The following is a 27653-nucleotide window of genomic DNA, read 5'->3' on the forward strand; positions in this document are numbered from 1 at the left end:
TCCCCCCCCCCCTCTCCCCCTCTCTCTCCTCGCGCGCGCGCCTCTCTCTCTCCTCCGCGCCCCTCTCTCTCGCGCGCCCCTCTCTCTCTCGCGCGCCCCCTCTCTCTCTCGCGCGCCCCTCTCTCTCTCGCGCGCCCCTCTCTCGCGCTCCTCTCTCTCTCTCGCCTCTTGTGTCTCTCTCTTTCTCTCTCTCTCGCCTCTGTCTCTCTCTCTCTCGCCTCTGTCTCTCTCGCCCCTGTCTCTCTTCTCTCTCTCGCCCCTGTCTCTCTCTCTCTCGCCCCTGTCTTGTCTTCTCTCTCTCTCGCCTCTGTCTCTCTCTCTCTCTCGCCTCTGTCTCTCTCTCTCTCGCCTCTGTCTCTGTCTCTCTCTCTCTCGCCTCTGTCTCTCTCTCTCTCGCCTCTGTCTCTGTCTCTCTCTCTCTCTCGCCTCTGTCTCTCTCTCTCTCTCTCTCTCGCTCTGTCTCTCTCTCTCTCTCTCTCTCGCCTCTGTCTCTCTCTCTCTCTCTCGCCTCTGTCTCTCTCTCTCTCTCGCCTCTGTCTCTCTCTCTCTCTCGCCTCTGTCTCTCTCTCTCTCTCTCTCTCTCGCCTCTGTCTCTGTCTCTCTCTCTCGCCTCTGTCTCTGTCTCTCTCTCGCCTCTGCCTCTGTCTCTGTCTCTCTCCGCCTCTCTCTGTCTCTGTCTCTCTCTCTCTCGCCTCTGTCTCTCTCTCTCGCCTCTGTCTCTCTCTCTCTCTCGCCTCTGTCTCTCTCTCTCTCTCGCCTCTGTCTCTCTCGCCCCTGTCTCTGTCTCTCTCGCCCCTGTCTCTCTCTCTCTCGCCCCTGTCTCTCTCTCTCTCGCCCCTGTCTCTCTCTCTCTCGCCTCTGTCTCTCTCTCTCTCGCCTCTGTCTCTGTCTCTCTCTCTCTCGCCTCTGTCTCTCTCTCTCTCGCCTCTGTCTCTGTCTCTCTCTCTCTCTCGCCTCTGTCTCTCTCTCTCTCGCCTCTGTCTCTCTCTCTCTCGCCTCTGTCTCTGTCTCTCTCTCTCTCGCCTCTGTCTCTCTCTCTCTCTCGCCTCTGTCTCTCTCTCTCTCTCGCCTCTGTCTCTCTCTCTCTCTCTCTCTCGCCTCTGTCTCTGTCTCTCTCTCTCGCCTCTGTCTCTGTCTCTCTCTCGCCTCTGCCTCTGTCTCTGTCTCTCTCGCCTCTCTCTGTCTCTGTCTCTGTCTCTCTCTCTCTCCCTCTGTCTCTGTCTCTCTCTCTCGCCTCTGTCTCTCTCTCTCGCCTCTGTCTCTCTCTCTCTCTCTCGCCTCTGTCTCTCTCGCCTCTGTCTCTCTCGCCTCTGTCTCTCTCGCCTCTGTCTCTCTCGCCTCTGTCTCTCTCGCCTCTGTCTCTCTCTCTCTCTGTCTCTCTCTCTCTCTCTCTCTCTCTCGCCTCTGTCTCTCTCTCTCGCCTCTGTCTCTCTCTCTCGCCTCTGTCTCTCTCTCGCCTCTGTCTCTCTCTCTCCTCTGTCTCTCTCTCTCCTCTGTCTCTCTCTCTCCTCTGTCTCTGTCTCTCTCTCGCCTCTGTCTCTGTCTCTCTCGCCTCTGTCTCTGTCTCTCTCTCTCTCGCCTCTGTCTCTGTCTCTCTCTCGCCTCTGTCTCTCTCTCTCTCTCGCCTCTGTCTCTCTCTCGCCTCTGTCTCTCTCTCTCTCTCTCTCTCGCCTCTGTCTCTGTCTCTCTCTCTCGCCTCTGTCTCTGTCTCTCTCTCGCCTCTGCCTCTGTCTCTGTCGCCTCTCTCTGTCTCTGTCTCTGTCTCTCTCTCTCTCGCCTCTGTCTCTGTCTCTCTCTCTCGCCTCTGTCTCTCTCTCTCGCCTCTGTCTCTCTCTCTCGCCTCTGTCTCTCTCTCTCGCCTCTGTCTCTCTCTCGCCTCTGTCTCTCTCTCTCCTCTGTCTCTCTCTCTCCTCTGTCTCTCTCTCTCCTCTGTCTCTGTCTCTCTCTCGCCTCTGTCTCTGTCTCTCTCGCCTCTGTCTCTGTCTCTCTCTCTCTCGCCTCTGTCTCTGTCTCTCTCTCTCTCTCGCCTCTGTCTCTGTCTCTCTCTCTCGCCTCTGTCTCTCTCTCTCCTCTGTCTCTCTCTCTCCTCTGTCTCTCTCTCTCCTCTGTCTCTCTCTCTCCTCTGTCTCTCTCTCTCTCTCTCGCCTCTGTCTCTCTCTCTCGCCTCTGTCTCTGTCTCTCTCTCTCTCGCCTCTGTCTCTCTCTCTCTCGCCTCTGTCTCTGTCTCTCTCTCTCTCGCCTCTGTCTCTCTCTCTCTCTCGCCTCTGTCTCTGTCTCTCTCTCTCTCGCCTCTGTCTCTGTCTCTCTCTCGCCTCTGTCTCTCTCTCGCCTCTGTCTCTCTCTCTCTCTCTCGCCTCTGTCTCTCTCTCGCCTCTGTCTCTCTCTCTCTCTCTCTCTCTCGCCTCTGTCTCTCTCTCGCTCTGTCTCTCTCTCTCTCTCTCTCTCTCTCCTCTGTCGCTCTGTCTCTCTCTCTCTCTCTCTCTCTCGCCTCTGTCTCTCTCTCTCTCTCTCTCTCTCTCGCCTCTGTCTCTCTCTCTCTCTCGCCTCTGTCTCTCTCTCTCTCTCTCTCTCTCGCCTCTGTCTCTCTCTCTCTCTCTCTCTCTCTCTCTCGCCTCTGTCTCTCTCTCTCTCTCTCTCTCTCGCCTCTGTCTCTCTCTCTCTCTCTCTCTCTCGCCTCTGTCTCTCTCTCTCTTCTCTCTCGCCTCTGTCTCTCTCTCTCTCTCTCGCCTCTGTCTCTCTCTCTCTCTCTCGCCTCTGTCTCTCTCTCTCTCTCGCCTCTGTCTCTCTCTCTCTCTCTCTCTCTCGCCTCTTCTCTCTCGCCTCTGTCTCTCTCTCTCTCCCTCTCGCCTCTGTCTCTCTCTCTCTCTCGCCTCTGTCTCTCTCTCTCTCTCGCCTCTGTCTCTCTCTCTCTCTCTTCTCTCTCGCCTCTGTCTCTCTCTCTCTCGCCTCTGTCTCTCTCTCTCTCGCCTCTCTCTCTCTCTCTCTCTCTCTCTCTCTCTCGCCTCTCGCCTCTGTCTCTCTCTCTCGCCTCTGTCTCTGTCTCTCTCTCGCCTCTGTCTCTGTCTCTCTCTCTCGCTCTGTCTCTCTCTCGCCTCTGCCTCTGTCTCTGTCTCTCTCGCCTCTCTCTGTCTCTGTCTCTCTCTCTCTCTCTCTCTCGCCTCTGTCTCTGTCTCTCTCTCTCGCCTCTGTCTCTCTCTCTCGCCTCTGTCTCTCTCTCTCTCTCTCTCTCGCCTCTGTCTCTCTCGCCTCTGTCTCTCTCGCCTCTGTCTCTCTCGCCTCTGTCTCTCTCGCCTCTGTCTCTCTCGCCTCTGTCTCTCTCTCGCCTCTGTCTCTCTCTCGCCTCTGTCTCTCTCTCGCCTCTGTCTCTCTCTCTCCCTCTGTCTCTCTCTCTCTCTCTCTCTCTCGCCTCTGTCTCTCTCTCTCGCCTCTGTCTCTCTCTCTCCTCTGTCTCTCTCCTCTGTCTCTCTCTCTCCTCTGTCTCTCTCTCTCCTCTGTCTCTCTCTCTCTCGCCTCTGTCTCTGCCTCTCTCTCTCTCGCCTCTGTCTCTCTCTCTCCTCTGTCTCTCTCTCTCCTCTGTCTCTCTCCCTCTCTCTCTCGCCTCTGTCTCTCTCTCTCGCCTCTGTCTCTGTCTCTCTCTCTCGCCTCTGTCTCTCTCTCTCTCGCCTCTGTCTCTGTCTCTCTCTCTCTCGCCTCTGTCTCTGTCTCTCTCTCTCTCGCCTCTGTCTCTCTCTCTCTCGCCTCTGTCTCTGTCTCTCTCTCTCTCGCCTCTGTCTCTGTCTCTCTCTCTCTCGCCTCTGTCTCTTTCTCTCTCTCGCCTCTGTCTCTGTCTCTCGCCCTCTGTCTCTCTCTCTCTCGCCTCTGTCTCTCTCTCGCCTCTGTCTCTCTCTCTCTCTCTCTCGCCTCTGTCTCTCTCTCGCCTCTGTCTCTGTCTCTCTGTCTCTGTCTCTCTCTCTCTCTCTCGCCTCTGTCTCTGTCTCTCTCTCTCGCCTCTGTCTCTCTCTCTCGCCTCTGTCTCTCTCTCTCTCTCTCTCGCCTCTGTCTCTCTCGCCTCTGTCTCTCTCGCCTCTGTCTCTCTCGCCTCTGTCTCTCTCGCCTCTGTCTCTCTCGCCTCTGTCTCTCTCGCCTCTGTCTCTCTCGCCTCTGTCTCTCTCGCCTCTGTCTCTCTCTCGCCTCTGTCTCTCTCTCGCCTCTGTCTCTCTCTCGCCTCTGTCTCTCTCTCGCCTCTGTCTCTCTCTCGCCTCTGTCTCTCTCTCTCTCTCTCTCTCTCGCCTCTGTCTCTCTCTCTCGCCTCTGTCTCTCTCTCTCTCTGTCTCTCTCTCTCCTCTGTCTCTCTCTCTCCTCTGTCTCTGTCTCTCTCTCGCCTCTGTCTCTGTCTCTCTCTCTCTCGCCTCTGTCTCTCTCTCTCTCGCCTCTGTCTCTGTCTCTCTCTCTCTCGCCTCTGTCTCTCTCTCTCCTCTGTCTCTCTCTCTCTCTGTCTCTCTCTCTCTCGCCTCTGTCTCTCTCTCTCGCCTCTGTCTCTGTCTCTCTCTCTCGCCTCTGTCTCTCTCTCTCTCGCCTCTGTCTCTGTCTCTCTCTCTCGCCTCTGTCTCTCTCTCTCTCGCCTCTGTCTCTGTCTCTCTCTCTCTCGCCTCTGTCTCTCTCTCTCGCCTCTGTCTCTGTCTCTCTCTCTCTCGCCTCTGTCTCTGTCTCTCTCTCTCTCGCCTCTGTCTCTGTCTCTCTCTCTCTCTCGCCTCTGTCTCTGTCTCTCTCTCTCTCTCTCGCCTCTGTCTCTGTCTCTCTCTCGCCTCTGTCTCTCTCTCTCTCGCCTCTGTCTCTGTCTCTCTCTCGCCTCTGTCTCTCTCTCTCTCTCTCTCGCCTCTGTCTCTCTCTCGCCTCTGTCTCTCTCTCTCTCTCGCCTCTGTCTCTCTCTCTCTCTCTCTCTCTCGCCTCTGTCTCTCTCTCTCTCTCCTCTCTCGCCTCTGTCTCTCTCTCTCTCTCGCCTCTGTCTCTCTCTGTCTCTCTCTCTCTCTCTCTCTCTCGCCTCTGTCTCTCTCTCTCTCTCTCGCCTCTGTCTCTCTCTCTCTCTCTCTCTCTCTCGCCTCTCTCTCTCTCTCTCTCGCCTCTGTCTCTCTCTCTCTCTCTCTCTCTCTCTCGCCTCTGTCTCTCTCTCTCTCTCTCTCGCCTCTGTCTCTCTCTCTCTCTCTCTCGCCTCTGTCTCTCTCCTCTCTCTCTCTCTCGCCTCTGTCTTCTCTCTCTCTCTCTCGCCTCTGTCTCTCTCTCTCTCTCTCGCCTCTGTCTCTCTCTCTCTCTCGCCTCTGTCTCTCTCTCGCCTCTGTCTCTCTCTCGCCTCTGTCTCTCTCTCTCGCCTCTGTCTCTCTCTCTCGCCTCTCTCTCTCTCTCTCGCCTCTGTCTCTCTCTCTCTCTCTCGCCTCTGTCTCTCTCTCTCTCTCTCGCCTCTGTCTCTCTCTCTCTCTCTCGCCTCTGTCTCTCTCTCTCTCTCGCCTCTGTCTCTCTCTCTCTCTCGCCTCTGTCTCTCTCTCTCTCTCGCCTCTGTCTCTCTCTCGCCTCTGTCTCTCTTCGCCTCTGTCTCTCTCTCTCTCTCTCTCTCCTCCTGTCTCTCTCCCTCTGTCTCTCTCTCTCGCCTCTGTCTCTCGCCTCTGTCTCTCGCCTCTGTCTCTCTCTCTCTCTCTCTCTCTCTCTCTCTCTCCTCTGTCTCTCGCCTCTGTCTCTCTCTCTCGCCTCTGTCTCTCGCCTCTGTCTCTCTCTCTCTCTCGCCTCTGTCTCTCTCTCTCTCGCCTCTGTCTCTCTCTCTCCGCCTCTGTCTCTCTCTCGCCTCTGTCTCTCTCTCGCCTCTGTCTCTCTCTCTCTCTCGCCGCCTTCCCCTCTTCTGTAATTATAAAAAGGCTTTTTACAAATATTGTTTTTTATTCTGTACATTTAATTGCATATTTAATAAATTTAACATACAAATAAAATTCTATATTCTCATACATTTATGTGTGGTCTTTTTTTTTTTTTTTTTAATGGTTATAGGTCAGATTATATCTAAGGTCTGTATCTCACACTCATGTTACTATAAGAATATATACATTTATTATTTCTATATCACACAAGAAAGCAAACCAAAATCTCTGAGAGTGGAGATATATTTTTGGTGTAAATACATTAGTCTTTGTTGTGCACCTGGTGACACTATTTATGGCAGAAGTGTGTGGCGACAACTGATGAATAATTAAAATTTATTAAGAAACATTTAAATAAAAAGTGTGTTTGAAAATGTATATATTTATTTTTTATTTTTTTTGTGGTGGTTATTGACAGATGCTCTATTCACTTTATTTATCAAAATAATGAAACTAGTTAGATCTAAAAACGTTAATCTTTTATTTCCCCCAATTACACTGACATATAATCTCTCTCGCCTTCTTCCCCTCTTCTGTAATTAAAAAAAGGCTTTTTACAAATATTGTTTTTTTTTTTTTATTCTGTACATTTAATTGCATATTTAATAAATTTTTAAGATGCCTAACCGGTTCACGACCAGCGTACGTCGGCAGAATGGCATGAGCAGGCAAATGTGCGTAACTACGTCCCTTTAAATTTGCCGCCCTGCCATCGCGAGCACGGTGGTGTGCTGGCCGGGACCCCTACGAGTCCGGTTGCAGGTCTCGCAGGCATACCTGCGATTGTTTCACGGGGCGGCTGAATGAGGAAATGCCGTTGTAAACAGCATCTCCCCATTCTGCCTAGCAACTAGTCACACTGATCTCTGCTCCATGTGATTGGAGCAGAGATCAATGTTCACTAAATTAAAGCCCAGCCCCCAACAGTTAGTAACACACCCCTAGGAAGACTTAACCCCTACACTGCTACCCACTGCTTAACCCCTTCACCGCCAGTGTCATTTACACAGGAATCACTGCATTTATATAGCTGGGATTGCTGTATAAATGACTATGTTCCCAAAAATGTCTCAAAAATCTCTGATGTGTCCACTATAATGTTTCAGTCACACAAATCGCTGATAGCCACCATTACTTTAATAAAATAAAATAAATAAAAATGCCATAAAAACATCCCTTAGTTTGTAAACGCTACTACTTTTGTGCAAACCAATCGCTTACTGCGTGGCTGCTTTTTTTTTTTTTTTGACACATGCTGAATTACCTAATCGAGGGTTGCCCAACTGCTGGTCCTCTGATGTGGCACGCCATGTCTTGCTCTGAGATGGTGGGTCAGCATGCCCAGATCGCTGATCCTTGACCCGCCATCTCTGAGCATCAGCGCAAAGAACTGAGCTGTTCTTAAAGGAAGCAGAGCCGATGTTTCCTGTATAGTGCCAACTCCTTCACAGGCGGAGTGATACCAAATGTACTCCCGCCTGTGACAGGAAGCATCAGTTCTGCTATCTACAGCAGCCGCATGCTTCTGATTTCTGTCACACTAATGCATTGGAACGTTGGTACCAGAGCCAACCATCAGTAACAGCCAGCAGTACAAGTACCAGTCAGTGGTATCAGCTGGCATTAACCAACAGCGGTAACAGCCAGCAGTTCCAGCACCTGTCCGAAGTACCAGCCCTTGAGGACAGCCAGCAGCAGCCACCAGTTATAACCACCTGGGGGACAGCAGCAACCAGCTGCAGGAATCCTGAGGAAGAAGTGAAGATCAAGGTCAGTTGAGATGCAAGAAAAGAGCCGTGCATCCGTGTGAAAGCGGCCTTAGGCCCCTTTCACAGTATTAGTTCGGGTCTGCCTGTCTGTTTTTCATGAGGACCCAATCTGACCCTCCATTCACCTATATAGAGTGGCAGAGGTAAACAGAGTTGTATCTGCTTACAGAAGCCTATCTCTAATCCAATTTCCATAAATAAATAAGATGTGTCCCCTTCTGTTTGGGCAGATTGGAGGGCCCTTAGGATAGCGCGAGGTGCGTCTGTGTCTGCTCTACATATGCAGAGTGGACACAGATCTTGCAATCCGCCTGCTATGCTCATTGTGGCCTGTGACTGGTTACCAAGTCACTAAAGTGGCCCTCGCTCCTCAAAAGGTTGAGCACCCCGACCTAATCATTCTCCATTATGGAATAAAAATTACATTTTGTTTAATCCACTCACCTTCTTACTTACTCCCAGGGTCATTAAAGATCACTTTGTGTTTTGCGCAAGCATAGACGGTTACGAGCACTGATGCATATTTTCTCTTCCCGAATTATTTTTTGAAGATTGCAACTTCATTTACAGAAATTCTATTTTGTTTTTTTAGAGATTAAAACGCACGATTGATGGTCAGGTAAGTGTCATAAAATCCAGTCACTACAGCAATGTAGTCTTTATAGCTGTAGACAATACAGTTTTGATTTATGATCCAGGTGCTCTTATATTATAATTGTCAAAATTTTTATTTTCTTTACATTGTGTGTGTGTGTTTTTTTTGTTTTTTTTTTTTCTCCTTATAATATTTGAGTATCAACAAGAAGAAATCATTTTGAAGACATGCATTGGTGTTTATTTACGGTTGGTAGATATCTCTATTATTAAAACCTTTTGATATAACTTTTTAACTTTTTTTTTGTGCTTTTATAGCTATTTAAAATTGGGACAATAACAATACTAACCTAATCGTATCAGATTTTTTTTTTTTTTTTTTTTTTTTCATACATTTTTATATAGTTGTAAATAAATATGGATAATGCGTTTATTTGTAATGCGTTTATTTGTAATGTGTTTTACATTTGACTTATTTCATTTTTTTTTATTTTTTTTTTATTTACCCCTTTTTAGATATGCCTAACTGCCTCATCAAAACCTGTCGTTATGGCACTGGTCGTAATCGAAGCACAACAATTACATTATTTTCATTTCCCAAAAATCAGGATCAAATCAAACAGTGGCTAAGAAATGCTGGAATGCACAGCACAATGGTTGAACAATTGATACCCTTGATACTGGAAGACAAAAGAGCAGACCGATTCCGAATATGTGCTGAGCATTTCGAACCAAACAGCTTTATTCTTAAAGGCTTAAAAAAAAAACTTGTGCCTAATGCTGTGCCAACTATTTTTCCACCAACAACTGAAATGCAAGTGTCAGAGAGTGCATGGAAAAAAATACTTGCCAAAAAGCCTAGATTAGAGCTCTTGAGTGGTGAAGCATCGACATCCTCAACACTCAAGACTGGTGAGAGTAGATGCGGTTGCCATCACTCCATGGTTCCCACCAAAACACAATGTGACGCAAGTACACAAATAGACATCTTTGATTTTCCATCATTGGAATCCGAAGATAGTTATTTTAAAGTTGCAAGTGAACGTAGCATACAACTTGATCATTCATATTCCCAGGAAGATCTAACACCACAACATGAGTCCACTCCTCGCAGTAGACCATCAGGATCAAGTTTCAGGAGAACTATTCAGTCTCCTGAGGAAAGTGAATCTTTTTTAAGACCTTCTCCTTTGCCAAACCTTACAAATGCACCAATAGATTCTCCATGTGAAAGTGTGCTAACAGGAAGAAAACGTAAACTCCGATATGAGGATGATTCAAGTTATCAGCCCTCTGACTGTGAAACTCCGGATAAATATGAAACTAGTTTGGAGGACAATGATATAGAACAAATCGAAGAACCAACATGGGAACATCCTTTACAATTTATAAAAGAAAAAAAGTATATTGTGTTTGAAAGCTGCCTTGATGCATTATTATTTAAAATGAGGTGTCCGGAAAAAGAATGCTGTTCCCGAATTAAAAATTTAGAAAAGCAATTGGTTGGAAGCATGGTAGTAGTGTTTTCCACATGCGGCGGAAAACATCGCTGTAAGCTGTGGCAAAGCCAACCGAAGATTAAACATATTGCTGCTGGAAACATTTTAATTGCAGGATCGATAGTTCTCTCTGGATCTAGTTTTACTAAATTCAAAGAATTATGTGATTTCACTGGAATTGCAATGTTTGGAAAATCCTCTTTCCACCTGTCACAACAACGCTTTATTTTCCCAGCAATTGACCTACACTGGAGAAAAGATCAGCAAGAGGTCAGAAACATGTTAGCTGGCAAACCCTTATTCCTGGTTGGCGATGGACAATGTGACAGCCCAGGCTTTTCTGCTAAATATTGTACATACACGTTCATGGAGCAAAGATCTAAAAAAATTGTAGACATGGAAGTTGTGCAGGTGACTCAGAGCACTTCCTCTGTGGCCATGGAGAAATTCGGCTTCCAAAAATGCTTAGATAGAATCCGTGAAGCAAATTTGGAAGTGCATATTATAGGCACAGATCGCCACACAGGAATTAGAAAACTGTTGAAAAGTCCTGAATATGAACGTATAATTCACCAATTCGACATATGGCACTATGTAAAAAATATAAAAAGAAAACTTTTACAAATTTCCAAAAAAAAGGCATACCGGCCCCTGACGCCATGGATTCCTTCAATTGTAACCCATTTTTATTGGTGCAGCCGAAACTGCAAAGGGGACGAACATGAATTTAAAATCAGATGGGAGTCAATAATGCACCATGTCATCAATGAGCACAGTTGGAAAATTGGAGAAACAGAATACAAGTGTAAACATGATGACCTAAGCATTGATGACCAACATGTGGAATGGTTGGTAAAGGGCAGCCAAGCTTATGACGCACTATCAAGAATCGTTCTGGATGCACAAATAATTAAGGACATACCTCATCTTATACACTTTTGCAAGACTGGTCCATTGGAGACATTCCACAGCATGATGCTAAAATACAGACCGAAACGAATACATTATCGCTATGATTCGATGGAGGCACGGACTAAAATAGCAGTGTTATGCCACAACCACAACGTTACAAGAAAACCAGCAATAATTGAAAAACGATTAGAAACAGGAGAAACTGTGCAAATGGCACGCAAGAACCTTGAATTTCCACATGGCCGCAAAAAATGGATTGTGAGAACCGTTTATGAAAAAATGTCCTCACATCATGTCATACCCATTTTAAGTGACATGATCAGTCTCACTGAAGGCACAGTTTTTTCGACATGGAGATCCAAAAACAAATTAATGCCACAAAATATTGCTGCAGAAGAAAGACCGCCAAAATCCACTGCTGTGGAGCTACAACGCACAAGATTTCCATATGTGAGCAAATGAGTGAGTGGTGAGAAAAATTACATATGAAAATAAAACCAAAAATTGAATATAATAAAATTTAAATTTAAATACTATTAATATTCGTATATTGTGATTTGTGGATACTCAATATTTTTATTTTTTTTCCCATTTTTAGATTTGAAAATAAAATAAAGTCTTAGTTTACACGAACAAAACTTGAATCAACAATTTGTTCACTTCAAATTAAATGTATTTTTCTAAAAGAAAAAAACAAGAAAATAGAGAAACAATTTTGTTAAAGAAAACACTAGTGGGTCAAGGTAAGACAATGATATGTATTCAACATTGCTATACATTTAGTGTGTATGTATATATGTATGTGTGTGTGTGTGTATATATATATATATATATATATATATATATATATATATATATATATCACACACACACACACTCTGTCTTTTATCTTTAAACTTTTTTTTTTTTATATATAGAATTAAGATTGAAAAATATATATTATACTTTTTATTTTAACTAGGATATCCATTTCAGGTTTGTGGTATCTAACAACCTTGTAAGTATACAATCAAACATGAAAAATGTATAAATGTTCTCATTCAGTTTATTTATTTTTTTAATAACATTTTTAACATGATGTAAAAAAAAAAAATATATAAAATAACAATTTAAATTGAATGTTACTCTAAGGCCATTTCTGAGGCTTCATAGTCGTTAGAATACATGAATCCGACATACGAAGCGTTGGGATCCGGAAAAGCGTTTCGTACAGCATTAACAGCACAAGAAGGTATGACTCTCCGGTTTCCCTTTCCCAAATAGCCATAGATCCATGCAGTAAATGTTCTATAAGCTGTCTTCCGCAATCGTCTTCAAAAAAAAAAAGAGAGAAAAAAAATTCACTAATTACAGTTGCATAACAAAAAATTCACTATATATTGGAAGTTTTTATTTTGTTACACCCCTTTCACACCAGGGCGTTTTGCAGGTGCTATAGCATTAGAAATAGCGCCTGCAAAACGCCCTAAAGAAGCTGCACTATTGTCTGTAGTGTGAAAGCCCCACTAGCGTCCGAAATGCGCCGCAAATCTGGTGGTAAAATGCTGCTAAAAATAGCACCGTTTTACCGCCCACGCTATCGGCGGTGTGGTGTGAAAGGTGTCTTAAAGCTGTGGTCTGACCCCCTTTTCCAGAAATGTAAAAGCCAGCAGCTACACAGACTACAGCTGCTGACTTTTAATATTATGACACTTTTTTGTCCTTGAGTCTAGGAATGTCGCCACCCCAGGTGATGTTAACAATATACTGTATTTGAATGCTACTCTACTTTTATAATTATGTATGTGTGAGATTATATATATATATATATATATATATATAAATATAAAAATTTTTTTTTTACAAATAATTCAAACACATCACGTTTTTTTTTTTTTTTTTTTTTTGTATATGTAAATGTATACCTGTTGTTGTCAGGATCAACAGTGGGGGGACCCTCCAGATGCAGGCAGATGGTATTGACTCGTACATTTTGTTCATTCACACAATAAATTTGAAAACTTTCAGAAAGTGTAATGCAGTCAACACCTTCTGGTATGCTACCAACAACCTCGTTAATTTCCTGGCAGCACGAAGATTCAAGGGGAGTTGGCATTGGAATGCATTTTCTGCACTTGCACCATTCCGTATTCCCAAGACGTTGTGTTTCACCTTCCTCTAGAGTTTCTGTTGATTGCAGCGTGGAAATCTTTTGTAATGGATTACATGGAAACGCTGGATCGTTTTCTGGCTCAGGATATTGTGACCATAGTTCCTCAAGCAACATTTGTCTCTGTAGCATAAACCAAAAAAAAAAAGTTCTTTACATAGTTATCATTATAGGTTAATAAAGAAAATGGATTTTATTACAAATTTTCATGTAATATTTATTCTTGTTTGGCAAAAATGTATTAAATAAAGATTACTTTTTTTTTTATAATGTAACCACTTCAGCCTCGGACCATTTTGCTGGTCAAAGACCAGACCACTTTTTGTGATTCGGCACTGCGTCGCTTTAACTGACATTTGCGCGGTCATGCTACGTGGCTCCCAAACAAAATTGGTGTCCTTTTTTTTTCCCACAAATAGAGCTTTCTTTTGGTGGTATTTGATCACCCCTGCGGTTTTTATTGTTTGTGCTATAAGCAAAAATAGAGCAACAATTTAAAAAAAAAACGCATTATTTTTGACCTTTAGGTCGATACGTATTCTTCTACATCTCTTTGGTAAAAAAAAAAACGCAATAAGCGATTTATCAATTGGTTTGAGCAAAAGTTATAGCCTTTACAAAATAGGGTAGAGTTTTATGGCATTTTTATTAATTTTTTTTTTTTTTTACTAATAATGGCGGCGATCAGAGATTTTGATTGATACTGCGACATTATGGCGGACACATCGGACATTTTTGACACATTTTGGGGACCATTGTCATTTATACAGCAGTCACTGCTATATAAATGCAGTGATTCCTGTGTAAATGACACTGGCAGTGAAGGGGTTAAGTGTTTACCTAGGGGTGTGTTACTAACTGTGGGGGGCTAGGCTTTCATTTAGTGAACACTCATCTCTGCTCCAATCACATGGAGCAGAGATCAGCATCACTTGTTGCTAGGCAGAACGGGGAAATGCTGTTTACAACGGCATTTCTCCATTCAGCCGCCCCGTGAGACGATCGCGGGTATGCCCGCGGCGATTGAGTCCGCGGGACCCGCGACCAGATTCACGGGGGTCTTGACCAGCAGGCTAGCGCGTGATGGCAGGGAGGCATTAAAGATTTGACGTACCTGTACGCCAATATACCTGCCTGTGCCATTCTGCCGACTTACAACAGCGTGCGCTGGTCGGGAACCGGTTAAATAAATAACGTTTGATATTAATTCATCATGGTTCATTTTTTTAATTCATTGTATAATTACACATACTTCATGATACAGATACATCAAGCTATTTCTATTAATGCTTACTCTCTCCTCCCACGTAGAGTTGCTAAAACTGCTAACAGAGGGGGTTTCAACTTCAATCTGAGTCAGTATCGCATCATCCTTTAATAAAAAAAGTTTTTACATTAAAAGATATTTTCTACTTTTCAAGAGCATTGTCAATTTTTTAATTATTTATGGACAAACACACACATTTTAGAGATTGCACTTCGAATGCCTACAGGAATGCCTTCAGAAAATGACCCCCCCCTTATCCCATGTCCTCCTGCATTCTCACCTACCCCATCCCTTAGATGCCTACGTCAAAAAAATGAGGGCTATTTAAATCAAACAGTTTAACTGTCTTGCTTCTTTGACCACACGTCACAGTCAACGTTGGCACGAGAAATGGTCCATCCAAAAGGTTTGTCTCCCCCCCCTCCTCCTTTACCTGAAACATTTCCATTGTCAAAGCGCAACATGCTTAAACCATGCACATTGGGGAACTAGCTGTGAAGTTGCAAGGCTCCAATTGGAGTTATAGCTACACTCTGCCTTCCCACAACTGTTTTTTTTGACAGGTACATATTTACACTTCCATCTGTCATAGCCGAGCTTTGGTACGTCAAACGTTAGAACCCCCCTCCTTCTTTGCCCCCATTACATTTGGAGAGTGCAGAACGATATGCACATTAGGGATATGACTGTGAATCCAAATGGATTCAATGCCATTTTCTGATACTAGTCATGGTGGCGGCAGCTACCAACAGCTGATCAGAAAAGACATTGTGGGCTCACTGGACACGTAAGTGTCCATAGATTAAAAGTCAACAGCTACTGTATTTGTAGCTGCGGACTTTACGTTTATTTTTTTTCGCACACAGTGAATAAAAAAATTAAAAGAGAATTGTGGTGTTTTTTATTTTTTTTTAAACATTACCGTATATACTCGAGTATAGGCCGACCCGAATATAAGCCGAGGCCCCCAATTTACCCCAAAAAAACTGTAAAACTTATTGACTCGTGTATAAGCCGAGGGTGAGACATGGCTGTCCATCCCTGTGTGTCCGTCCATCCCTGTGTGTCCGTCCATCCCTGTGTGTGTCCGTCCATCCATCCATCCCTGTGTGTGTGTGTGTCCATCCATCCATCCCTGTGTGTGTGTGTGTGTGTGTCCATCCATCCCTGTGTGTGTGTCCATCCATCCATCCCTGTGTGTGTGTCCGTGCAGCCTACCTGTGTCCCGAGCCTCTGTCCCGTGCCTCCTCTGTCCCGTGCCTCCTCCGTTCCCGTGCCTCCTCCGTCCCGCTCTTCATCGGCGCCTCGGCGGCCATTCTACCTTTCAAAAGCCGCGCCTCCGCCTGTGATAGGCGGAACACTCAATTTCCCAGCAGTCTGTGTTCCGCCTATCACGGACATCCTCTCACCCTCGTCTGTAGTACGAGGATGAGCGGATGTCCGTGATAGGCGGAACACTGACTGCTGGGAAATTGAGTGTTCCGCCTATCACAGGCGGAGGCGCAATTTTGAAAGGTAGAATGGCCGCCGTCTGTCTGCTCGATACGCTGATCGGGCAGGCAGACGGCGATGACTCGAGTATAAGCCGAGGGGGGCACTTTCAGCCTCAAAAAAGAGGCTGAAAATCTCGGCTTATACTCGAGTATATACGGTATATTTACCGAGGTGGATGGAGTATGTGACCGATGCTGCATCTGTCCACCAGCGTCTCTGCACTGAGAATATAACGATCAAACATCGCCAAGGGGGATCTGTGATAACAAAGCCAAGCAGAGATCTGCTGCCTGTCAGTCGGCGGCTCTCCGCTCTATTCCTCCATGCTCAATGGAGCACTAAGCTGTGGCAGGGGAGTGGTTTGCTTAGAGGCTGAGAGGGCTCGCAGTCCAAGCACCGGGCGCATCCAGTCTTTGAGTCGGGATGACACGGTGCCTGGACTGATCTGTGTGTTATCAGCAGAGAGCGAACTTCAGACCAGCTGAAAATGAGAGAAGCCCAGCCAAACAAGCTCATGCATGACTAAAATACGAAGTACAGACATGTAACTTTTACATTATTAACATTGTAATTTTTTTATTTAAATTTAAAAAGTTACTTACCATTATTTTTTTGATCAGTAAGACCTGTTATATCTAAGAATAAAAAAAAATATTATTAGATCACATGAAAATTAGGTTAAATGAGAACTAAATAAAATTATAATTTGTATAGTTATTAAAAAAATGTATATATGTATAGCAACACATATATAATAAAACAAAAACGTGTTTGTATAGATATATAAATACATACTGGACACTTTATTATGTACAGCTTTCATAGCATCGTTTTGAGTGTAGAACTGGGAGGAGCCATAAAAAGATGAGAACACTGTAGCCATAAAGGGATGGACATGGTCAGCAACAATACTCAGGTAGGCCGTGGTGATTAAACCATACTCAATTGGTAGTTAGGTGGCCCAAAGTGTGGCAAGAAAAATATTGCCCACACCGTTACACCACCACCAGCCTGAACCAGTGATAGAAGGCAGGATGGATTGATTCATGCTTTCATTTTTTTTTAATGCAAATTTAAGACCCTGCCATCTGCTTGTTACAACATAAAATGAGACTCATTAGACCAGTCAACATTTTTTCAATCTTCTATTGACAAAATTTGGTGATCCTGTTACAATTGCAGCCTCAATATCATCATGTACTTAGATGACTGGAGTGGCACCCAGTGTGCCCTTCTGCTGCTGTAGCCCATCTGTTTGAAGGTTCAATGTGTTGAGCATAAAGAGATGGTATTCTGCATACCTTGGTTGTAAATAGTGGTTATTTGCGTAACTGTTGCCTTTCAGAAATCTGTACCATTAAAAACTCAAATATGAAGTAGGGATTTTAACACACACATAACAAATGGTCCATACTGGTGACACGCACCGCACCCCCTATCCATGCCCCTATATCTACATGCAGGTTGATGGATGCATGGATTACAATCAGGGGGTTGTTTATTTTTGTAAGCATTTGATTAGAGCCATGGGCTCTAATAGGCTTCAAGAAAGAGTGACAATGGCGCAGAGAGCACCGTGCTCAAAGCCCAGCCACTTGTGTGACATTAGCAAATTTAAAATCCTGATTGTGACACTGATTTCCTCCTGGTCAATCATGGGCAAAGGGTCCTGAGACACAACTGGGTGGGAGTCCTAACTAAGACCTGATTGGCCATGATGAGAAGCAAACACCAGGACTCGGGGGAGATGCAGGGGTAAGCCACTGTAGCCGTGACATGGATGGGGTAAGTGCGGGACTGGCAGTCAGTCAATGGGTGAGCGAAGTGGCGATCAAACGATGTTGTGTGGGTGGAGTGAGTTTGCAAGGTGGACCACCCCATCCCCCCCAAAAAAAAAAAAAAAATCAAGCAAAGGGAACCAATGCACATAGATAATACTCTATGAATATTTAAAGCGGAGGTCCACCCTAAAGTGGACCTTCTGCTCATCGGAACCCTCCCCCCCGTCCGGCACCACAATTGGCACCTTTCGGGGGGAGGGGGGTGCAGATACCTGTACAGTACAGGTATCTGCACCCACTTCCGGGATAGCGCTCTCTGCCCCTTTCTGCAAGTGCCCTGCTGCCTGCTGGGAAACGCACAGATCCCAGAGACAGCGGGGACCGTCCTTATTGCGCAGCGCGACTCGTGCATGCGCAGTAGGGAACCGGGAAATGAAGCCGAAAGGCTCCATTTCCTGATTCCCATACCCAAGATGGCGGCGGCAGCACCCGAGAGACGATCTAGCGATCGGCTTCGGGTGCCGACATCGCGGGCGAGCTGGACAGGTAAATGTCACTATTTTAAAAGTCAGCAGCTGCAGTATTTGTAGCTGCTGGCTTTTTAAAAAAAAAAAATGCAGAGTCCCGGCGGACTCCCGCTTTAATGAATTTTAACGTGATTATATATCTATATAACATAGAGAAAGTTGTTTGTGCAAATAGTTGTAAATTTACAGTTTTTGGTAAAACTCCCACCATCCCATCTAACACCATAACACACCACCCCCCACCCCCCATTAATTAATATGCTCAGTTTGTATATTTTCAGTACATCTAGAATAAGATGCATAAATGAATTTTGTTGCTGAGATTATTTGTTTTTATTTTTTTAATGAAAAGCTGTACAGAAAAAAGACGCTGGGTGTAGATATACACACACACACACATATATAGACACACACACATAATGAGAAACATATATAACAAGATATACACACACTCTCTCTCTCTCTCGATGCATATATAACAAGAGATATAGATATATCTATATAGATATATACATACACATAACAAGATACATATATATCTATATAAATATATACATATACACACATATCAAGATACATATATAACAAGCTTTATATCTCTTGTTATGTAGATATGTCTGCACAGAAGCAAATTATTTAGTTTACAATTAGTATATTTACTTACCTTTTGCTGCTGGTGTCTGTTATAAATGCAGTATATTTCCTGGTTCCTGGAGGGAGGAGGCGAGGAAGGGTTTGCATAGCTAAGGGGCGGCAACTTCCTCTGGCACTGCCGTTGCTATGGAAACCTGACCTGAAACATATTTCACTGCTTGTGCAGCACTGAGCATGTGCGAGATTTGCAAGGCTGAGATCCAGGAAGAAATGCTGTCTGGCTTCAGATGCCCACACCTAAGATGGCCACAGTCTGCTGCAAGTTTATAAAGTTACAAAATGCTGTAATAACCTAACAAAACGGACCTTTGATTACAGACTAACTTTACTAGAATGCTTTAAGCTTGTGTATGATAAGTGTATGATAGGTTATTTTTATTTAAAAAGTCACATTTTGGCTGGAAAACCACTTTAAGAGGTCTGAATACAAATGCACTGCACACTTTTCAGATATTTATTTGTAAACAAAATTTGAAAACCATTTGTCATTTTCCTTCCACTTCACAATTATGTGCTACTTTGTTTTGGTCTATCACATAAAATCCCAATAAAATAAATGTATGTTTACTGGTTTCTAACATGCCAAAATGTGGACAATTTCAAGGGGTAGGACTATACCTTTTCAAAATACTGTATATTTTATTTGTGTTTTAGGTTTAGATGTGTGTTTAACATCTTTTATTTATTTTTTTTCCCTATAATTTTCTTTTGGTTGTGTGTTTTATCAATTTAAAACATTAAAAAGTTAGTTCTATATTTTATAGTTACCCTCTCCCAAAAATATAAATATAGAAAAGATTGTTCCAATGTAAAGAAGAGATATTATCTTTACCTGTCCTGCTGCTGCTCTTTGCTATCTTCGAGATCTGCGATACCTGGAGACTCCTCTGTTGGATTCCTGGGCACGGGCCAAGTGCTAGGATTGGTGTGGTGTGTTGAATGAATATGAGTCTCAATTCACCATACATCTTAAAACATAACAATTGGAGACAGGAAAGGCAAGTATAATGTCTTTCTTATACAGGGGATCCCTCATTTCTACTTTTTTCAGTGTCTCCTTTATTCAAATCCTCTACAAATTAACTTACAATCTACTTAGATGCACCACATATGAAAAGTACTCCCAACTACATCAAACTCAAACATACAATACCTGTCCCTTCATACAAACCATGTAACCATGACATCAATGATAAAGGATAAAGTCTGCTTAAATGGTTGCTTTGGTGATGCCCTTAGTTCCGGATTTAAAAGAGTAGCACAGCCAAAGCTTGTGGGGGATCCACGCAGTAGCCTGGCCGATACCTGGCTCAGCCTGTCGGCAAGCTGCTGAAAGCCTGTGCCAGCTGCCCCCACACCCTCCACAGCCCAGCACTCCAGTCGGTGGTCTCTGCTCCACTAAGAGCTAAGGGATTAGTGGTGTTTACTCGCTCAGTTCTCACCCTTAGAAGCGGCAGGAGACAGATGCAGCACTGACCTGAAAAAAGCCAAACTTCTCTTTTAACCACTTCTATACCGGGCCTATTCTGGCACTCCTCTCCTACATGTGAAAAATCATAATTTATTTACTAGAAAGTTACTCGGAACCCCCAAACATTATATATGGGTTTTTTTTTTTAGCAGAGAACCAAGGGAATAAAATGGTGGTTGTTGCAACTTTTTATGTCACACGGTATCTGCGCAGCAATTTTTCAAGCACTTCTTTTTGGGAAAAAAATGGAAAATTCCTATCAAAATACTTACCGTATATACTCGAGTATAGGCCGACCCGAATATAAGCCGAGGCCCCCAATTTACCCCCAAAAAAACTGGCAAACTTATTGACTCGTGTATAAGCCGAGGGTGAGACATGCCTGTCCATCCCTGTGTGTGTGTCCGTCCATCCCTGTGTGTCCGTCCATCCCTGTGTGTCCGTCCATCCCTGTGTGTCCGTCCATCCATCCCTGTGTGTGTGTGTGTCCATCCATCCATCCATCCATCCATCCCTGTGTGTGTGTGTCTCCATCCATCCATCCATCCATCCCTGTGTGTGTGTGTCTCCATCCATCCATCCATCCATCCCTGTGTGTGTGTGTCTCCATCCATCCATCCATCCATCCCTGTGTGTGTGTGTCTCCATCCATCCATCCATCCCTGTGTGTGTGTGTATCCATCCATCCATCCATCCCTGTGTGTGTGTGTGTCTCCATCCATCCATCCATCCGTGTGTGTGTGTCTCCATCCGTGTGTGTGTGTGTGTGTGTGTGTGTGTGTGTGTGTGTGTGTGTGTGTGTGTGTGTGTGTGTGTGTCCAGCCTACCTTTGTCCCGAGCCTTTGTCCCGAGCCTCCGTCCCGTGTCGTGCCTTGCCTTCGTCCCGTCCCGTCCCGTCCCGTCCTGTCCTGTCCCGTGCCGTGCGTTGCCTTGCCTCCGTCCCGTGCCCTCTTCGTCGGCGGCCATTGTAAAATTCAAAAGCCGCGCCTCCTCCTTCGCCTGTGATAGGCGGAACACTGAATTTCCCAGCAGCCTGTGTTCCGCCTATCACGGACGTCGTATCATCCTCGTCCGTAGTACGAGGATGAGCGGATGCCCGTGATAGGCGGAACACAGGCTGCTGGGAAATTCAGTGTTCCGCCTATCACAGGCGAAGGCGGAGCCGGAGGCGCGGCTTTTGAATCAGAATGGCCGCTGTCTGTCTGCTCGACACGCTGATCGAGCGGGCAGACAGCGATGACTCGAGTATAAGCCGAGGGGGGCACTTTCAGCCTCAAAAAAGAGGCTGAAAATCTCGGCTTATACTCGAGTATATACGGTACCGTAATTTTCCTTTCCTGATGGACTCCATGGCAGCAACGTGTGGGTTAAGTCCCGCCTCCACTACCCATAGGACACTACTCCCATAAATCTTTGCTCCCTGCCCCTGGCCGTGTTCGGTAACTAGCCTACTCCAGCCATTTGGGAGGGAACTCCTGCTGCCATGGAGTCCATCAGGAAAGGAAAATTACGGTAAGTATTTTGATAGGAATTTTCCATTTTCCTGACAGACTCCATGGCAGCAACGTGTGGGAAATAACTCGCCAAACACACCCGGGTGGGCAAAAATGCTGAACAAAAGATTTATTTAACACTGTCGGCCGACAGGACTTTCAAACCAAAACCAACAGAGGATAAGGAAGCTGGCTCAACACAATACTGAGACATGAAAGTATGAATAGAAGACCAGGAGGCCGCTCTGCAGATTACATCAGGTGCAACGTGGCGCGAAGCTGCCCATGAGGTTGAGAGACTTCTGGTAGAGTGAGCTGTAACCGCCTCAGGAGGAGCCAAGCCCTTCTCTCTATAAGCCCATTGAATTGCCTGAACCACCCAAGCAGCGATGGATCTAACGGAGGCCTTGGCGCCTCTACTTTTCCCGTTGAATAGTACGAAGAGGAAGTCAGATTGACGAAAAGAAGCTGTAATATCCAGATATTGTTTTAGAGTAACTCCCAAATCGAGTGGATGTGGATCTTGACTTCCAGCAGAATTGAAGGTAGGAAGAGTGATTTCCTGGTTTTCATGGAAAACAGAGGTCACCTTGGGATTTGTCCCCAACATCGGAATTAGGACCACCCTATCTGGAAAGAAGGTGAAAAAAGGTTCCTTTGTACCTAGAGACTGAATTTCGGAGATTCTCTTCGCCGAAGTTATGGCCACCAGAAAAGAGGTTTTAAGGGTTAGTTCTCTGATTGAGAGCGTTCTGTCAAGTTGAGAGAAGAAATCTAGAACCAATGGAAGGTCCCATTTGGGGAATCTAGGCTTCCTTTGTGGCCTAAGCCTGACTGCTCCTTTGAAGAATTGTTGGACCAAGGGATGATTGGCCCATGCGACTCCAGAAAAAGCTGAAATTGCTGAAACCTGGACCCGGAGAGAACTAACCGAAAGGGAGATATCCAATCCTGATTGCAAGAAGCTTAAGACGTCCCGGACTGTCAGGGTATTACAGGAACTGGACCTTGAAGACAAGTGATCTGCAAACTTCGCCCAAATTCTCTCATATACCCGGTTAGTACTGCTTCTTCGAGCACTAAGAAGAGTGGGAATGACTTCTTCAGGACAGCCTAAAGCCTTCAACCGTCCCCTTTCAAAAACCAAGCCTTTAGGCGCAGGTGATCCGGGCAAGGATGTAATCTCGACCCTTGAGACAGAAGGTCTGGCCTGGATGGTAAAGGAATTGGATCCCTGACACTGAGGAGCATCAGAAGCGGAAACCAGGGTCTGTTGGGCCAATAGGGAATTATGGCTATCACTTCTGCTGTCTCTGACCTGAGTCTCCTCAGGAACTGATGAATAATAGGAGTTGGGGGAAAGGCATAGGCCTTGTGGAACCACCATTTCTCTGTCAAGGCATCCACCCCGTAGGCTTGAGGATCCCTGTACCTTGAATAATACTTCTCTAGTTTTTTGTTGCAAGGGGAGGCAAACAGGTCGACTTCTGGGGAGAGCCCCATTGTCAGGATCCAGTTGAACACTTCCTCGTGGAGAGACCACTCGTTGTTGTCCAGAAGTATCCGGGAAAGAAAGTCTGCCTGAACGTTCTGAATCCCTGGGACATAAGATGCTGTCAGATCCTTCAGGTTCCTCTGAGCCCAGGTCATGATCGGTTCCACCTCCTGGAGAAGGGATAGACTTCGGGTACCCCCTTGCCTTTTTATGTACGCCACTGCTGTGGTATTGTCTAGCCTGAGTGAGACCGAGGCTCCTGAAATCAGATGCCGAAAGGCTAGCAGAGCTTGAAAAGCTGCCCTTAACTCCAGGATGTTCGACACCGTCCCTCTGGAGGGGAGAATCCAGGTGCCCTAAGCCACTTCCGCCAGACAGTGTGCGCCCCAACCCCTGTTGCTGGCATCTGTTGTTATGGTGACCCATGAGATGGGGAGAATGGAATGGCAGTTGCAGAGATTTTCCCGTTGGAGCCACCACAGAAGGGAATTCCTCATGGATAAGGTGATCCGAATCAGCTGGGTTTTGCTGCCTGACCATTGATGAAGGAAACCCTTCTGAAAGGGCCTCATCCTCCACTGTGACCACCTCACCATCGGGATTGTCGCTACCATAGTGCCTATAATTTTCAGGCACTGGAGAGCCTGGAGATGAGAGGCAGAGAGGGCTGGACGGATTCTGTCCCTGACCACTGACAACTTCTCTTCTGGTAATGAGATGGTGCCTCTGACAGTGTTGAATAGGGCCCCTAAGAACACCAGCCGCTGAGATGGAACCAGCTGGCTCTTCTCCAAGTTCAAGATCCACCCGAATTCCTGTAGGGTGAAGATGACCTGCTCTCTGTGTACCAGAAGTTGATCCTTGTCTTGAGCCAACAACAGAAGGTCGTCTAGGTAGTGATGTAGACGAATCCCTTTGGTTCTCAGAAGAGCTACCACTGCCAACAATACTTTTGAAAATACACGAGGAGAAGTTGATAGCCCGAAGGGAAGGCAAGTAAATTGAAAATGGCTTTCGCCCACGGAGAAGCGGAGATACTGCTGGTAATTTACTGCAACTGGGACATGAAAATAGGCGTCCTTGAGGTCTATGGAGACCATCCAATCCCCTGCTTGGACAGATTGTTGAATTGTGGATAAAGACTCCATCTTGAATTTTTCTTTTTTGATAAAACTGTTCAAGTGAGTTAGATCTATGACCGGCCTCCAGGCCCCGCTCTTTTTCCGGACCATAAACAAAGGAGAGTAGATTCCCATGCCTCGCTGAATGACTGGAACATGGATAATGGCGCCTTGAGCCAACAAAGATTCCACGTAGGCTAGAAGAATTAGCCTTTTTTCGTCTGAGGCCGGGAGAGAGGTGGGGACCCATCTGAGTCTGGGAGATTCCTTGAAGGTCCAAACATGACCTGAGGAGACGGTCTTGACGGTCCAGAAGTCTTGGATCGAGGCCGCCCAGACATGGCGAAAGTGGAAAAGACGAGCCCCCACCTGCCCTGTCTGAGCGGGCCCAACCTCAAAAGGATTTAGTTGGTTCCCTCTCTCCCTTCAAATCACTTTTTGTAGATTTTTTGAAAGAGGATTGTCTTGATTTCCAGGACCTGGAAAATTCACGGCCTGGTCTGTAACTGCGAGCTTCCCTGGCTCGTTCCTGGTACTGTCTCTTTGGAAAAGACCTTCTCTGGGCTTGCAAACGCCGGTCCTGGGGAAGGAACCCCGACTTCCCACCAGTGGCTCGGGTAATAGCCTCATCCAACTTATTGCCGAAAAGGGAGGACCCTTCAAAGGGGATGCGGCACCATACTTGTTTAGAGGCTGGGTCTGCCAGCCAGGGGCGGAGCCAAAGAGCCCGTTTAGCCGTAACAGAAGAAAGCATCACCCGAGCCACCAGGCGTATAATGTCGATAGAGGCCTCCCCAAGAAAGGCGGAGGCCAGCCTAAGCTCTTGGATAGGGGAGCTCTTAGCTGTATCTTCAGAGATATTTCTAAGTGTCTCATCTACACTATCTGTCCATATCTCCATCGCTTTGGACATAGCGGCCAGAGCTAGCGCTGGCTTACAGGCCATTCCTGCTGTGAGATACACTCTCTTCAAATCAGCATCAATTCGTCTGTCCAGAACGTCCTTAAAAGACACGGTATCCTCTAAGGGAAGAGTGACATGTTTCACCAACCTCATGACTGCTGCGTCTACTAATGGCGCTGACTCCAAATGCTTCACCTCTTTTTCATTGAAAGGATAGAGTTTCGAAACCTTTGATAGCATGGAATTTTTCTTCTCCACCTTGCCCCATTCATCTGTGATAATCTCACCTAGCTCAGAGATAAAAGGAAAATTAATCCGTTCCTTCTTTAATTGCTTAAAGAATTTTCTTTGTTTGGAAGGAGCAGCCACAGAATCTTCCCAGTTCAGTGTCTCTCTAACAGCTCTGACCAGAGGAGGCAGTAGAGCGAAATCAAAGCCCACACAGGGATCACTTTCATCAGAGTCACTGTCAGATATGGCAGCTGAGGGGTGGCTATGCGCAGAGGATTCCCAAGTATCCTGCAACTGAGTCTCCCTTCCTGGAGAAAGTGGCGGCTCTGCCGGGGGAACATAGGACTGGCCCTCAATATTTCTGAGGGACTCCTTAACAACTTTTTCCACCAGGGTTTTAAGTTGTTGATCCGCGTCACCCCTTTCATTGGAAGCCTTGGCGTAGCAAGGGTCGCATAAAGATTTTCCTGCCGGTACAAGAGCTCTACACCCCCAACAGGCACTAGCTGAGTGACTAGATTGAGTCCTCGAGGAGTGCGATCTTTCTTCACTACGGTGTCCTGATCTTGAGGAGGAACCATAATGTTTAGATTTGGAAGAGGAGTGCCGGTGATGCGACTTGGAGGAGTCGCTCCCTCTATGAGAGCTGCGATGCTGTTCTGACCTGGAAGGGCTGAAAAAGGAACAAGACAAGAAACCACAAGAGACAAGACATCAGGACAGAGCTAACAGATAAATACCCCTCCCCCACCAGACCTTCAGATGATCATTAGAAATACCTTTTATGAGAGGGCTGGCCACAAGCAGGCGGTAAGGAATCCATGTCCTCAGCGATATCCATACGCGCTGAAAAGATGACAAGGGATCAGTGCAAGGGACAGGGAAGGGATAGCCTCCCTATCCCAGAATGCCACTTACCAGTGGATGCAACACAGAGGCAGGGGGAAGTCACCGCAACAGCCCGCAAGCATTCCCAAAGCTTGCAGACAAATTCCACATTTAAATAGCCCGCCCCTGTGATGTCACCGCCGTGCCTGTGCGCATGCGCGAAATAGCGGCAATTTGCCGCTATCGCGCATGCGCGAAACCAAGCCTCGATCTCAACCGCGTTCGCGCATGCGCAGTACGGCCGAAAACGCAAACCCGGAAGTAGAACGGCGGCTGGAACGCGGAAGAACCAGCCGCCATGCCTGCACACACAAACAAACAGAAACAAACGAAGACAGATAATAAGATACAAAAACTGCTGCCATAAAGAACTTTTAGAACCTCTCACCACTCTCACCACGATCGATCACTCGGCCGAAGATAAGGTAAGATGACACCGGACTTTCCAGGGGGCAAAACAGGTCACCTGCTAATAGCTGGCTATCCGACCAATGCGCAGCCTGCCTGCCAGTGGCCAGGACATGGGCTTCTTCACAGCGCCTCTTCCACTGCCCACTCCATACCCTGCTAATAGCTAGGGCTTAGCGGAGTAATGCGACTTTTCCAGACCCAGAGTCGCAGACCGGCCGACCTCGATCGTGGGGACGATAAATCTTCAGGTAGGAAGACCACTTCTGGGTCCTTCGGAGGAGGACAAAAAAAGAACACGGCCAGGGGCAGGGAGCAAAGATTTATGGGAGTAGTGTCCTATGGGTAGTGGAGGCGGGACTTAACCCACACGTTGCTGCCATGGAGTCTGTCAGGAAAATAAGTTTCATGACTAAAAAAAAAAAAAAAAACCACTTAAGTTAGCCCAATTTTTTTTGTATAATGTGAATGGTGTTAAGTGGAGTAAATAGATACTGTACATGCCATGCTTTAAAATTGCGCACATTCGTGGAATGGCACCAAATTTCGGAACGTAAAGATCTCCATAGGCAATGTTTTAATTTTTTTTTTTTTTTTACAGGTTACTAGTTTAGAGTTACAGAGGAGGTCTTGAGGTAGAATTGTTGCTCTTGCTCTAACGTTTGCAGTGATACCTCAAGTATGGTTTGAACCCCGTTTACAAATGTGAGCGTGACATATGTATGCTCTCACTTCTGGATGGGGGGCACTTTAAAAAATAAAATAAAATTGTTTCATTTTTATTTTTTTTTACACTTTCACTTGAATTTTTTTTTGGTCACTTTTATTCATATTACAAGAAATGTAAACATCCCTTGTAATAGGACTAGGGTATGACAAGTCCTCTTTATGGAGAGATGTGGGGTCTATAAGACTCCACAATTCTCTTATAGGCAGAAAAGAGATTAAAAAAATGATCTTGGCCTTTTTAGCTGAGTACACGTCAGTGTTTAAATCTGCCATGCCGAACGTGATGTCATAAGGTTCCGCCCGGGCCTCCGAAGGTCATAGATACTGTCGGGGATGATCTGGATCGTGATTTTCTCTATGGTTAACTTTTAGCACTGGCGGATTC

The 27653-nt window shown here is 45.8% G+C and overlaps 3 protein-coding genes across 11 annotated transcripts in view; 2 read left to right on the plus strand and 1 right to left on the minus strand.

The window, feature by feature from the left end:
* The window catches only part of MACROD2 (mono-ADP ribosylhydrolase 2), a 3459957-nt gene that overhangs the window by 516306 nt on the left and 2915998 nt on the right, over window positions 1–27653 (plus strand). The window lies entirely within an intron of this gene.
* On the plus strand, window positions 8764–11148 carry LOC143989399 (uncharacterized). Its single transcript, XM_077489521.1, has one exon. It carries the CDS (start codon window positions 8764–8766, stop codon window positions 11116–11118), a length of 2355 nt encoding a protein of 784 aa, XP_077345647.1. The 3' UTR covers window positions 11119–11148.
* LOC143987291 (P2X purinoceptor 7-like) lies at window positions 11684–18857 on the minus strand. 3 transcript variants are annotated; one of them, XM_077485917.1, is made up of 5 exons: window positions 18539–18855; window positions 16169–16201; window positions 14100–14177; window positions 12561–12928; window positions 11684–11967 (listed from the first exon to the last, which is right to left on the minus strand). In XM_077485917.1, the coding sequence occupies exons 2-5, from the start codon at window positions 16169–16171 to the stop codon at window positions 11778–11780; spliced, it is 639 nt and encodes a 212-aa protein (XP_077342043.1). In that variant the 5' UTR covers window positions 16172–16201; window positions 18539–18855; the 3' UTR covers window positions 11684–11777. The 3 variants fall into 3 exon arrangements, with proteins under 3 accessions (XP_077342043.1, XP_077342044.1, XP_077342045.1); XM_077485918.1 differs by lacking the exon at window positions 14100–14177 and having other exon boundaries at window positions 18539–18857; XM_077485919.1 differs by lacking the exons at window positions 16169–16201; window positions 18539–18855 and adding an exon at window positions 15291–15416.

The sequence above is a fragment of the Lithobates pipiens genome, unplaced genomic scaffold (assembly GCF_037356315.1).
Source record: "Lithobates pipiens isolate NorthernLeopardFrog02 unplaced genomic scaffold, aLitPip1_a1.2 Scaffold_18, whole genome shotgun sequence".
NCBI classification, from domain to species: domain Eukaryota; kingdom Metazoa; phylum Chordata; class Amphibia; order Anura; family Ranidae; genus Lithobates; species Lithobates pipiens.

Excerpts from the sequence above, each read along its gene's own strand:
- LOC143989399 (XM_077489521.1), top strand. The coding sequence starts at position 8,764 with ATGCCTAACTGCCTCATCAAAACCTGTCGTTATGGCACTGGTCGTAAT.
- LOC143987291 (XM_077485917.1), bottom strand. Across the intron at positions 12,929-14,099 it reads ACTCTACGTGGGAGGAGAGA|AGACAAATGTTGCTTGAGGA; the intron begins GTAAGCATTAAT and ends TTTATGCTACAG. Across the intron at positions 11,968-12,560 it reads GTTGATCCTGACAACAACAG|ACGATTGCGGAAGACAGCTT; the intron begins GTATACATTTAC and ends TTTTTTTTGAAG.